General features: G+C 54.3%; 5 protein-coding genes across 5 annotated transcripts; 1 reads left to right on the top strand and 4 right to left on the bottom strand.

Moving 5' to 3' along the window:
- Positions 1-961: 961 nt before the first annotated feature.
- Positions 962-2,371, bottom strand: SNOG_12878 (hypothetical protein; the record flags this gene model as incomplete). The annotated part of the gene is made up of 4 exons (XM_001803042.1): position 962; positions 1,071-1,371; positions 1,439-1,532; positions 1,652-2,371. Coding segments are annotated over 4 exons (1,116 nt in total).
- A 509-nt stretch (positions 2,372-2,880) lies between these two features.
- SNOG_12877 (hypothetical protein) lies at positions 2,881-4,594 on the bottom strand (the record flags this gene model as incomplete). The annotated part of the gene is made up of 5 exons (XM_001803041.1): positions 2,881-3,286; positions 3,339-3,992; positions 4,074-4,090; positions 4,153-4,303; positions 4,359-4,594. The coding sequence occupies 5 exons, from the start codon at positions 4,592-4,594 to the stop codon at positions 2,881-2,883; spliced, it is 1,464 nt and encodes a 487-aa protein (XP_001803093.1).
- A 678-nt stretch (positions 4,595-5,272) lies between these two features.
- Positions 5,273-7,003, bottom strand: SNOG_12876 (hypothetical protein; the record flags this gene model as incomplete). The annotated part of the gene is made up of 4 exons (XM_001803040.1): positions 5,273-5,656; positions 5,687-6,082; positions 6,121-6,781; positions 6,978-7,003. The coding sequence occupies 4 exons, from the start codon at positions 7,001-7,003 to the stop codon at positions 5,273-5,275; spliced, it is 1,467 nt and encodes a 488-aa protein (XP_001803092.1).
- Positions 7,004-8,329: 1,326 nt separating this feature from the next.
- On the top strand, positions 8,330-10,557 carry SNOG_12875 (hypothetical protein; the record flags this gene model as incomplete). Its single annotated transcript, XM_001803039.1, has 5 exons — positions 8,330-8,630; positions 8,653-8,819; positions 8,958-9,559; positions 9,608-9,944; positions 10,045-10,557. 5 exons carry the CDS (start codon positions 8,330-8,332, stop codon positions 10,555-10,557), a joined length of 1,920 nt encoding a protein of 639 aa, XP_001803091.1.
- An 803-nt stretch (positions 10,558-11,360) lies between these two features.
- SNOG_12874 (hypothetical protein) lies at positions 11,361-12,590 on the bottom strand (the record flags this gene model as incomplete). Its single annotated transcript, XM_001803038.1, has 3 exons — positions 11,361-11,414; positions 11,710-12,202; positions 12,523-12,590. 3 exons carry the CDS (start codon positions 12,588-12,590, stop codon positions 11,361-11,363), a joined length of 615 nt encoding a protein of 204 aa, XP_001803090.1.
- Between the last annotated feature and the right edge of the window lie 84 nt (positions 12,591-12,674).

Here is a 12,674-nt window from a genome sequence, read left to right as displayed (position 1 = left end):
CAAGTAGCTCTAACATCAAGGTAGGTTGTCTCTTGGTTACGCAGCCTACCCTCAGTAACTTTCACATACTGTCAGCCGTTCTTACTAAATATAGTCTAGCTAACATTATTTCCTAGTCGTATTCTGATACAAGACAGGCTCAACTACATTACTACGTCGTGGAAAGATAGCCCCGTCCACTCTTGTCCGGGGCACACGGCAATTTCGACATCTTGCGAACGACGCCGTCGGCTCAAACCAAACTCTCATATTTTCTATTCAATTCTCAGGCAATGTCCTTCCTGCACTTGCACTGCCAGCCCTGCATTTGTCATCACCAGCGTACCCTTCAGGCTTCCAAGAATCTATTCCCTTATCTCTATACCATTGACGATGCCAATTCTGTACATCGCACCACCCCAGAGCCTCCACAGTGTCGTCTCAACAGGCTCAACCCGGACCGAAATTATGTCGGACTTAGGCGTCGGAGCAAATTGCTCAATAGTAGTTGTTGGCTTCAACGTAGCTTCCAAGATTCAAGACCCAATCTATGATCATCAAGATACACAGCAAATCTCCTTCCTTCTTCTGCTACCCATCTCACATCCCCGCACCCATCTCGCCCAACACCCCCGCATCACTCTCCTCCACCCCAATCACCCCCTCACTCCTCCTCACCAATTCCTCCGCCATCCCATCCCTCACAGTTATCCTACACTTATACGGCACCGGGATGGCTCACCACGCCAGGCTCAAACTACCACAAATCAGCGTCTCTCTCTTGCCCATGATTACTGAAACATACCTTAACAGCCGGCTCCTCCCTCTTCCACAGTACTGATGTTGAACACTGACAAGACCTGCGCGATGGTGATGAACAGTGCATTGTCAGCGACATACCCGACCTGGACACACGCCGGCGGCCGAAGCCGAATGTGTAGATGCGTGGGTCGGGCGCGGGATCATTGCCCATAATACCCTCTCTGGTTTGAACTCCATCGGTTCGGGATACACGGTTGGGTCGTGTGTGAACCACCTAGATATATCCTGCTTAGCACATCCGAAAGGAAGTAGAGGGTGGCTAGACGTACCATGTATTCGCCATGACGACCGCGCCCTTGGGTATCCTGTACCCTCTTACAACATCCTCCTGCGTCGTTGCGTGGGGCAGAGACATTGGGGCGACGGGGTGCCAGCGGTGCGTTTCCTTGAGGATGGCGGTGATGTATGGGAGTGAGTCTTTGTCGGCACTTGTGGGGAGGCGGGTGCGGGAAGTGAGGGCGTCGAGTTCGGCCTGGGCGTGTTTCTGAATGGTTGGATTAAGCATCATGGCGAGGAAGAAGGTCATCAGCGAAGCGACCGTTGTATCAGCGCCGGCGATGTACATTGATGCTGCGGACCATTTGTGGACTGAGGCACGTTAGAAAAAGTGGAATGTAGAGAGAAGGGAAAGACTTACCGAATTCCATCTGCGGATCCAGACCGATGTCTTTGATCGCTTCGGAGAGATACGACGTCTTGTGCGATTTCTCGCGCATTTGTCGCTTGACAAACTGATACGGCAGTTCGACAGTCCGATCGAGTTGTCTCGCCATCCTTCTCGCAACACGCTTAAACCCCGAGCCCGGAAACCACTCTGGAAGATATCTCACTGCAGCGTTCATCAGCCCACCTCTCCACTCGCAGCACCACAGCCCCCGAGCCATGCAAACTCACAAGCAGGCAAAACATCCACAAGGTACTTCCCCGGAATCATAACATCCGCAAAATCCACCATCGTCGTCCCCGCCATATCAACAAGCGGATCCTTCTCCTCCCGCGGCGTATACCCATACGTAACTCTGAGAATCACCGCGCCCGCTTCCATTTTAATATGCTCGAACAACGCCTCGGGCCCGCGCAACACGCGCCCCAAAAACCGCACACTCTCCTCCTCCTGCACGCCGTCAAACACCTTCAGCGTCGCCGCTGAACTCGCCACTTTCGCAATGTTCTTGCGGTACTGTTTGAAGCGCGCGTGCGGTTGTTGCATGCCCAGTACGTGCTCCCACCCAATCATGCTCCCCGCGAAGGTGAATTCTGGTCGCCCGGAGTAGATGAGCGCGCGGTCGCGCAGGAGCTCGAGCGCGAGGGAGGCGTCGTTTATTATTATGAAGGGCTGCCCGAGGACGCTGAGTGAGCTTAGGGGGCCGTAGAGGTCCTTGTGCGTGAGCCAGTGGTGACATTCTAGAGTGCCGGGGGGAGGCAGGTCGTTGATGTTGCCGAGGAGGGGGAGACCCTTGGGGCCGGGTGGGAGGGGGAGAGTGGTTCTAGGGCGGAGCTTGCGGTGGAGTATGAATGCTGTGAGTAGGACTGCGAGGGAGATGATGCTAGTAGCGATTGTGGTGGCCATGTTGAGGCCGGGAACTGGCGAGCTCAATCAATGAGAAGTGGAAGTAAAGAGACACCATAAAAGACTAGAATGTAGAGAAAGTTGCCCTGCCTCGGTACGTCTTTTCGGTCTTCAGTATGCCTGTTCCGCCCTGCAGACCGATTGCTTCATGGTGGATGTTGCGGAGACTGACTACCTGCTCTGGGGTGGTTCCACCGACGCATAAAAAACGGCCAGCCTATAAAAGGGAAGCTAAACTTCATCTTAGTTGAGATGCATGCAGGTGTCAGTGGCCAAGATCTCAAGTCCCATGTGTTTTGCCATCTTGGCCGTGTGCTAGACAGGGGAGTGCATGTGAGTGGATACTAGGTGAACGCAAGGCTGCAGATCGCGGCACGTATCGCATCCAAGAGTATTGCTGCCAGTAGCAAGATTCGTGATCGAAGTTGTGGGAGAGTGCGATTGAAAGGAAGGAAAGTCGTCCATGCGAAGCGTAAAAATGTACAGGAGTGTCGTAAAACGCCAACGACTCAAACCCAAGGTTCCGTCCTCGGACTCCTCGCTCTCAGCTCCTCCTCTCCCGTCCAACTCTTGAACTCCCGCGCACTTAACCCCTCCTCAAACATCCTATCAATCTCATTGACAGTCCTGCCCTTCATCTCTGGAATGATGAAGTAACTTACCACCACACCAACTACACAGCTCGCCGCATACGTATATCCGGTCTTGCCTCGCAGATTCCCCTCGTCAGGATTGAACACGTATGGCAAGCAGAGACCGGACACGGTGGACGTGAGCGCAGATACTGCCCAGCCGATACCCTGAGTTTTAGCGCGGAGTTGCAGGGAAGAGGTTTCGGCGGCGATGGCGTAGGAGGCGGGCCAGACGCCGATGCCACAGACGACGATGGTGATCATCATGCAGGCGGCTGTGTACCTGGCGGGAATGTTAGTGCTTTGAAAGGATGTTGGAAAACAGGAAGACGCACCATGTCACTGCTGGCGTGATTTTGGTGCTATTTGCAACGCCCATGGAGGTCCAGAGGAGGATTGCAAAAGCCATTGTGCTAAGAACGCACTTCCGGCGGCCAACGCGCGACATGACCCAGATTGAAATGATGTTTGCGATCAGGCCGAGCACGATACCGAGGATGAGGAAGATAATTGATGTTCCGGGTTTCATGCCGACAAGCTGGAGGAAGTAAGACGCCTTAGCCAGAAGCTGCAGTCCGAAGATGGATGTTAAAGAGTTGGCCCATATGACGATGAAAGTGCGGCGAAAGTTTCGCTTGTGGAAGCACTCCATGAACGTCGCGTTGGCTGAGAGTTCCTCGTGTTCGATGGTGGCAAGAATCTTGGCGACAACACTGGCCGTGTCGGTGCCTGGGGGATCCAAACGAGCTTGCGCCTTGTGTGCCTTGTCCATGTAGCGTTTGCGAACGTACCACGCGGGTGATTCGGGGATGAAGAAAGCCACGACGATGGGAATGAACGAGAATGGCCATTGAGAGCCGAAGACGACAGCATAGCCTTTACCGCGGTTGAGAGATCCGTAGATGACCAGCGCGCCAGTCAATTGACCCAGCAATGTAATGGCAAGGAAAGAGAGCCATCCCAGATCCGCGAAGCACTGGAGGCAGAATCTCCGACATGTACGTTTGTGTGGCGGACATTACACCTCCAATAGCGAGACCTTGGGCTAATTTACCCATCATGAAACATACCCGGCGACTAGTGAGATCTGCTGGGAGGTACGAGACATACATGATGGCGACACCGATTGCGGAGAGAAAAGGAGCTCACAGCGAGAGCCTTCTTTCGCCCGACCCGGTCGTTAAACCATCCACCGAGTAAAGAGCCAGCCATAGCACCTATGGGAGATGCAACGTTCCATAGAGCGAGCCATGTCGAGGGGAGAATCCATTGGCCTTCGTAAAAGATACCAAAGTCCTTTCTGTGGTACGGGTTAGCATAGCACATGCCAAACACGTGGGGCCGGGCTAGCGTACTGGAAAACAGGCATGGCCGACACGGTACCAACAACAACGTTGTCGTACCCATAGAGGAGAATCGCAGAGGTGAGCGCAATGGTGATCCAGACGACTTTTCGGTATTTCTTGATGTTTTGCCAAAGCGTGCTCTTCTCGTCATTGTCCTGCCCAGTCGACCCACTGTCCACCTCTGAGATGCGCTCTCCAGCCCAGCTATCCTTCTTATCGGTGCTTTGATTGTCGATGCTCGCCATGATTGCGGTGTCGTCGAGAAATCGCCAGAGCCCGAGAAAGAGGGACGAAGGAAGATAAAGGTCACTTCGGGCTACGAGCTTAGTGGCCGCGGGCAACTGCTCCAATATGAAGATCCATTTGGCCAAGCACTATCGGACAGGCATTTCTTCAAGGACGGGGCGCTTGGTGTAGCAAAGAACACAAAGGGAGCGAATCACGAGAGACGGAGTAGCCGTGCCATGCCCTCTACGGGTAAGCCCGATCTGCAGGCGCCATGGATCAGCCTCACCCGGGCCCAGCTCTGCCGTCTGACGCTCCCCACAGTTCGCCGTCGAGGCCTTGGACGGTCGGATTCGGGGTTCTACATTTTCAACCTGCCAGTTTCGAGTTGATTAGCGAGGACCACGCGCGCAGTCTATGGATGGATCGGATAGCGAATCTTGCATCAGGATGCACACAGGGCTGTAAACGTACACCCCGATCAAAATCACGGTTGTGGCACGGTGTTCAGATTTGCAGCGCATTGACGCGTATTTGCTTTTCGAAAATAGAGTCGTGAACCCTGCCCTTCCCGCTTCCAAGAAACGCCTTGCAATGCGCGCTGAAATGAACGCCAGTGACCATGCCTGATTGAGAAGTCGACGATGCCAAATGCCGTAGGATGCATGATTCACAAAAGAGTGCAGATCCAACACATTTCACCCGAGGAAGGATTTGACCGCTCCACCCACGTTCTCGAGATCGAGCAGAAAGGTGTCGTGGCCGAACAAGCTCTTCTCCTCTCCCAGCTCAATGTGTGTGACGTTTTTGTTCCCCGTGCGCTTCAGCGTGGTCGCAATCTCACGCTGCTGCCATGCCGGGAACAAAATGTCGCTTGCAACGCCTAAGACTAAGGCGGGGGTATTCGCGAGAGGTATGAGACCCGCGACTAGATCGGCTGGCGGCTCACTGCCGTCAGCCTCAACGGCACTGGCGTCGAAATCTGCAGGCTGCTCTTTTTCTTCGTAGGGTTTATCGGGAAGAGTCAGGCTGCAAACGTCATTGCTGGTATCGGACTGGATTGCGCTCCCGTCCAGATATGCCTGTAGTTTACCACTATTTGCTTTCCGCACTTTATTGATGCGGTCACGGTGTTCCTGGCCCAGGTCGAAGAGATCCATCGCTTTGGAGACGTAAAGTAAGCTGTTCGGGTCGTACTCCAGACACCACTTCTCGCCCGCATGATCAAGATATGTCTCGATGAGGAAATCTGGGCACAGAGCCGGTGGCCGTGAAGGGTCCGCGCGTCGTCGACCAAATCGCATTTCCCATTCTGGTCCACTTCGATATGTGACTGTAGCAATCTCTCGAGCCAACTTCATGCCACCATGCGGAGGCACGCCATCGTAGTAAAAGCCACGAGCCCAGTTGGGATCCATCATGAGCACTGCAACTGTGTTAGCGACATGTATGGTAGTATGGAATTGTCTCGGTTCCCACCTTGTCGTTGCGTATGCCTCATAGCGATGCTGTACGGATGGCTTCGCGCACAACCACTTATACTGACCAGACGACCAACGCGGTCTGCAAACAGAGTTCCAGCTGCCAAACTCTGCATACCGCCCATGCTTGATCCCACACTTGCGTATAGCTTCTGAATGCCCAAGTTGTCCAGCAGTCGGAACTGCGCGCGCACCATGTCCTCCATGGTCAGAATCGGGAATCGTGTCGCATATCGCTCGCCATTCGCGGGGTCAATCGAAGAAGGTCCAGTCGAGCCATAGCATCCCCCGATAACATTCGTGCAAATGACGAAGTACTTGTTGGTGTCAAGAGGCTTGTCAGGCCCGATAAACTTTTCCCACCAGCCAGGCTTCGTGTTTGTTTCCGTGCTGTGGGCATGACTCGACGCGGACAGTCCAGTGTGTAAGAGGATCGCATTGCTTTTGTCTTGGTTCAGGGTTCCCCATGTTTCATACGCTATGTTGAACTCAGGTAGAATGCCGCCCCAGTCGAGCAGAATGGGCTGCTGCGAGCGGAAGTTGAGCGTGTGTCCAGACGTATACGATGGCTCAGGGCCGGAAAGAGAGCGTTTGGAGAGCGAGGCCGATCGTGTTTCGTACGCATCGAGGCATGGGAACGATAACGCGGGGTTGGTCGACTCGTACTCTGCTTCTTGAGCTGCAGCTGCGTGTTGTGCTTTGCGCGGTGCTTGCTGGTGAATCTTCCTGCTTGCTTGATTTGATTGTTGTCTAGCTGGAATTGTAGAGAAATTGAGCGACTTCGGCGCGCGACATTGCACGATTTGGGGCCGTGAAGCCCGCGCGATTCCGAGCAGCCTATGTGGGACGCTCATAGCTGCAAGAAATGTCGCCAAACACGTCAATGCAGAAGTGAGCACTGGCAAAGGTGGAGAAGACACACAAATTAACGATGACGCTATTCGCCATGATTAATAACAGTCTTGCCTCTCCAGAAAGTGAGGGAACGCAACGATGTCGGGCCCAATGACGTGCCGAGGAAATTGCGTGCTACTTCCGCGTCAGGCCCGTTCCGGCCAGAACCATCGGTAGCTTTGACATGTCGAACCACGGTTCTCACCACGGTTCTCACCACGGTTCTCACCACCAGGCTTCTGGATCTAGACTGAGGATTGATAGGATTAGCCTGAAGCTATAAAAATAACCCGCCTGTCGAATTTGAGATGTCAGAAGACAGCGGATAGCTTCAGGCCATGGGATGCCCATGTCCACTTTGCCTCAGAGTCGACAACCTGCAGTGCAATCCCCCTCGACGAGGTTGATGTTTCACAAGTCGCCCTGAGCATCTACTGTAACAGCATTCGCACGTCCACTTCACTCGTCCTGGTCGAATGAACATCAGGCTTGTCGATCTGGATCTGGATAATGACTCAAGCTGCGATCGAGCAACCTCGACGTTCTCCAAAGAGCAGTGTCTGTGGATTTGAATGATCTGCAATGCCGGAATGGCGCCGACTACCACGAGTGCAACCTCAGTCATGCAGCTCCCACGGCCATCACACGTTGCCAATACTTGGTGTTGGATGCGGATGCAGGCTCATAAACGTGCTGTGGCAGCCAGCAAGTGTGAGACAAGGCTGGCCTCCTGACCAAGCTTGGTGGAGGCGGCGCGTTTGAAGTGGAGATGCTAAATTTGGCGGCTCAGGGGAGCGTCTGCAACAGACGGCGGGAGACAGAGTTGGGAGGTCATTTTGAGCGCACACTGTGCTCTTGGATGCCGCGCAAACGTGAACGTGGTGCAGACGCAGGGACCGCTGGATGTTACGATGTGTGTGTTCGAGTGCAGCTTGGAATTGCAGAGCGGATCCTTGAGGTGTCTTGGCGCACGCTGACACTCGAGCCGGCGCTGGTTCCTGAGCTGGCGTCACCTACCAGTGTCCGACTTTCACCGTCTACTTTTGCCTGTGCTGTGTCTGCGCGTGATACCCCCTGTCCGTTCTGGTTATTTGTGCGGCAACGTGCTGCATCGCCCTCCTTAGTCACTCCTGGCGAGCCTGCCCCGACTGCATCAGTGAAAAGGACGAAACACCGCCGGCGGACCCTCTCTGTAACCACCATTCCCTGCACTCTTTTTGGCCACTACGGTGCATGTCTTCGTCCCGAGCGAACGCCCACACACGCTATACATTCACTGCTATACCCTCGCGACGTGCGCATCGCCGTGTCTTCCTGCTGGCCGCTTCCGGACCTGGACCTGACGTGTGATACAAGGACGGGCAGTCACCGCCGTCTGTCATGGAGCAAGACGACTACTTCGCCTCCCAGCGAGAGGACCAGCGTGCCTCCAACGTGCAGCACATTGAAGACTCCGACACCGACATGGCCGCCTCCGCCACGGCCTCATCCTCGCGAGCCGCCATGTTCTCCTCCCCCAACCGCCCACTCCCGCAAGCCCCGCAGGATCTCGCGCTCAGGAGTCCCCCGGCCTATAATCACGCCCACGAGTCCCCTGAGCTCGACAATACCGCACAACCTCCTCCCCTCGGCGCCAGCATCGCCGCCCACTCCCGCCCCGAGTCCGACGCCAACACAGCGAGTGCCCGACTGGAGCACGGCAGCCGAATATGAAGACTCGCACATCAAGAACACACGCGCACGCTTTGGCGACATGAACAAGGCGGAGCGGATGCGCCTCCTGGGGGAATTGCTGAACCTGTGCGACAGCGCCGAATTGAGCTTCGTGGCTGAATTTGTCAGCCCAAGGCTGAAGAAGGACCCGTTCATGGTTCTGCCCACACGGAGCTGTGCCTGAGAGTATGTGCCGTCTTTTCACGTCACATGCATGTCAGATCAGATGACGCTAACATGCCCGTAGATCTTGGAGTGTGTAGACGACCCCACCACTCTATCACGAGCCTCGCAGGTTTCCAAAAAGTGGCGTGAACTAGTCAACGACGACGGCGCTTGGAGACTGCTGTGCAAGAAGTATTCATTCCGCGGACTGACCCGAGAGGAACGGAGCGACGAGGGCCACGTCGACGAGATGGAAGACGCCGAGTCAGAGTCTTGGGTGGCGGACGCTGAGCGCATGTCCCGAACAGAAGACGCTGCGCACAGAGATCTCCTGGAGGTGGCTTCGGCAAGCAGCGGTGCCGAGGGATTGCGGACACAGAGCCTCGATCGCGAGGCTAAGCGACTGATTTCCCAGCGCAAAGCAAAGGCAATCACCTACCGATCGCACTTCAAGCAGCGCTACATGGTCGAGACGGCATGGCGCAACGGCGGCGTATGCGATGCGCGCCAGATAACGCCTGACCAGGGAGTCGTCACAAGTTTGCACCTCACAAAGAAGTACATCGTCGTTGCACTTGACAATGCAAAGATCCACGTATTCGACACCGTTGGTGACCACCAGAAGACACTCCAGGGACATGTTATGGGTGTTTGGGCTATGGTGCCATGGGGCGATCTTCTGGTCAGTGGAGGTTGCGACCGCGATGTGCGGGTGTGGAATCTTGCAACCGGGTAAGCTTTACTGCATCTCCGCGACTTTGACTTGGCTAACGACACCAGATATCCTCAATTCACATTGCGCGGCCACACTTCGACCGTACGATGCTTGAAGATGTCCGATGCAAACACCGCCATTTCCGGCTCCCGCGATACAACCCTGCGAATCTGGGACCTCAAGAAGGGGCAATGCAAGCACGTCCTGATTGGTCACCAGGCCAGCGTCAGATGCCTGGAAATCCACGGAGATATTGTGGTGTCCGGTAGCTACGACACGACAGCCAAAATCTGGAGCATCTCCGAAGGCAAATGCTTGCGCACACTCACCGGGCACTTTAGCCAGATCTACGCCATTGCCTTTGACGGAAAAAAGATCGCGACAGGCAGTTTGGACACCAGTGTCCGGATATGGGATCCGAATGATGGGTGAGTTTATTTGTGTCACTCAACAACTTCGAGTACTGACCCTTGCGTGCAGCAAATGCCTGGCCGTGCTACAGGGCCACACATCCCTCGTCGGCCAGCTCCAAATGCGTGAAGATATCCTTGTCACAGGTGGATCAGACGGCTCGGTCCGTGTGTGGAGTCTCGCAAATTATCAGGCTATTCACCGATTAGCCGCCCACGACAACAGTGTCACCAGCCTGCAGTTCGACAACACAAGAATAGTTAGCGGTGGCAGTGATGGCCGCGTCAAGGTGTGGGACGTGAAGAACGGCACACTTGTGCGCGAGCTGAGCAGTCCCGCAGAGGCGGTCTGGAGGGTCGTGTTTGAGGAAGAGAAAGCAGTCATCATGGCCAGCCGAGGTGGTCGGACAATCATGGAGGTTTGGGACTTTTCTCCGCCGCCGGAAGACGGCGATTCGCGCGCAGTCAGCCCGGCCAGCATGCCCGATCACCTCGATCCCGAATATGAACGCCCACGGTCCGCCATTTTGCCGGCAACCTCACCACTCGTCGCAAATGTCGATAGTGCCGGCGACATCAGTATGGCCGATGCCGCAGAGGACTGACCACCGCACATCACATCGAGTTTCAACATACCGATCCTGCGACAAGAGGAGATTTAATACCTATGATAGACACGCCAGTCCCGAGCGACACGTGTAATACCACACGCACCCGGTGGTGCCAGCCCTGGCAAACATGCCGCCCGCCTCGAGCGACCGCCAGGACAGCACAGTACAGGCACTCAACCTGACTTAAACGCCAGAACAATTGGCGAGCATATACCATGTTGCATTTCCGGCGTCGCATTGCATCCACCCATACCATCTAACCACCGGAGTCCCCTGAATTTGGCCTTGAAACAACACACACATTTTATTAGGCATTTGTATTGCGCAATTTTGGAGATATCCACATCATGTACGAAAATGGACGGGGGGCAATGGAAATATATCGGACTCGAATCTACGAATTGTTGATAACGGTATCTTGGATCGGGAGGCGGTGTTTTTATTCTTGGTGCGATCTGGGACATAGAACGAATCTTTTATTATTATTATTACTACTATTATCTATTCACACCGCGTTACTTTCAAGAATTTGACTTTTCCACATGCATTGAAAAAAAATTCGCACCTCGTAACGAATTAACGATTTAATCATACATTGAAATCCCAGCCAGCACTTGATGCATTTCGTCTTTTTAATGCTTCCCCAGCCATGTCCGTTACAATCTCCCGCACGCCCCGACCACTGCCTCACAAATCTGTACTAGACAAACGAACAGAAAATGTGCCATGTAACACGTAAATCCTGTCCGGACTGTCAGGCGCCACTGTACTTGATGCACCCTTGCGCCTACGCGCCTTCAGATGCCATAGCGTACGGTAACTCGGTTGAGACGGGCACGGTGAAGGCCATGCTGTGTGGACGATGTAAGGAGAGGAGGGTGAGGGGGTGGGATACGCAGAGGGGTATAGGGACGTTGGATTGGGCGTGGGAAGTTGAAGAAGTGGCGGATGAAGAGGGGGCGAGGATATGGAGAGAGTGTTAGAGGTGAGTGAGTCGTGTCTGGTACTGAGAAGATTGTATGTCTAGCGAGTTGGGAGTGGGGAGTGGAGGGGACAATTGATTGACATTTGAATCTCGATTCCTCGTCAACGCCAGCAACACGATGTATGTACAGTTATGCTTGGTTGTTAATTTCAACTTTTTACTTTCTTCTCGGCTGGAACTTTACTCTTTCCTATTGAAGTCTCGGTCTTGACGTTGATGCCTTTCCACTGCGCGGCCATGGCTTCATCAATCCATGGGCAGGTTGTGATGTCGATTCGCGAGCGGACGTAGTCCTCGAGGGCTTTTGCGCCGGGCGCGTCCGCGAAGATGGCGAGGGCGCCGACGCGTGGGATGTGCAGGGTTGATGCTAGGCGGGCGTCTGTGGATGTTGCGAGCGGGATGAGTCGGGCAGGTTCTGACGGAATTGTTGAGGTTGGAGGTTTGACAGCTGAGAGGTGGACGAGGGTGGGGAGATGGGCATGGGCGGTTGATAGGGAGGGTTTGGGGTGGGTTAGGATGACCATGCTCAGAGGCCTGTACTTGTGTTTTTCTTCCTTGTTGGCCGCACCGTCTGGTTCGTCTTTTTTTAGTTCTGCGATGGGCATCGTTGAAGCTGCATTTTGCGCAGCCAGCATCTCGAGATGGCGGGTCACGCTGTTGATGCCAACGAGGATATGCTTTCCAATCTCTGGCGGAGGTGGAGGATCATCTTTTATGGCAGAATCATCTTGGTCCTCCTTGGTTCTTCTCTTCCTCTTCTTGCCTTTGGAGGGCTGTATGTGTGTTTTGCGATATTCACCCAGTGGTGAAATGAGGCTATGCGCATCAGTCTAGCGTCCCAAACACGGTCACCACGCGTCGTACCTACTTGGCCACTAGATCGATGATGATTTCTTGGTTGTCATGTGATATCTGCGGCCTTGAAGTGTTTGCTGTTAGCAAGTGACAAAAGCTGTCGAGCTGCAGGGACGTACCATGTCGTCTCAGTGAACGGCGAGGATGTCTTGAATATCGGCTTGCTGTTCTTTGTGGTGGGCGCCATTGTTGACGGATGCCAGTCTCGCATGTGGTAGTATGTACGTGAAACAATTGCACCGGGCAAAATGGTGAAGAGTGGAGCCGTTCG

The sequence above is a fragment of the Parastagonospora nodorum genome (assembly GCF_000146915.1).
Source record: "Parastagonospora nodorum SN15 chromosome Unknown scaffold_24, whole genome shotgun sequence".
Lineage (NCBI taxonomy): Eukaryota > Fungi > Ascomycota > Dothideomycetes > Pleosporales > Phaeosphaeriaceae > Parastagonospora > Parastagonospora nodorum.
Note: the sequence above shows the minus strand (reverse complement) of the source record. Positions and strands in the feature narration are given on the sequence as shown.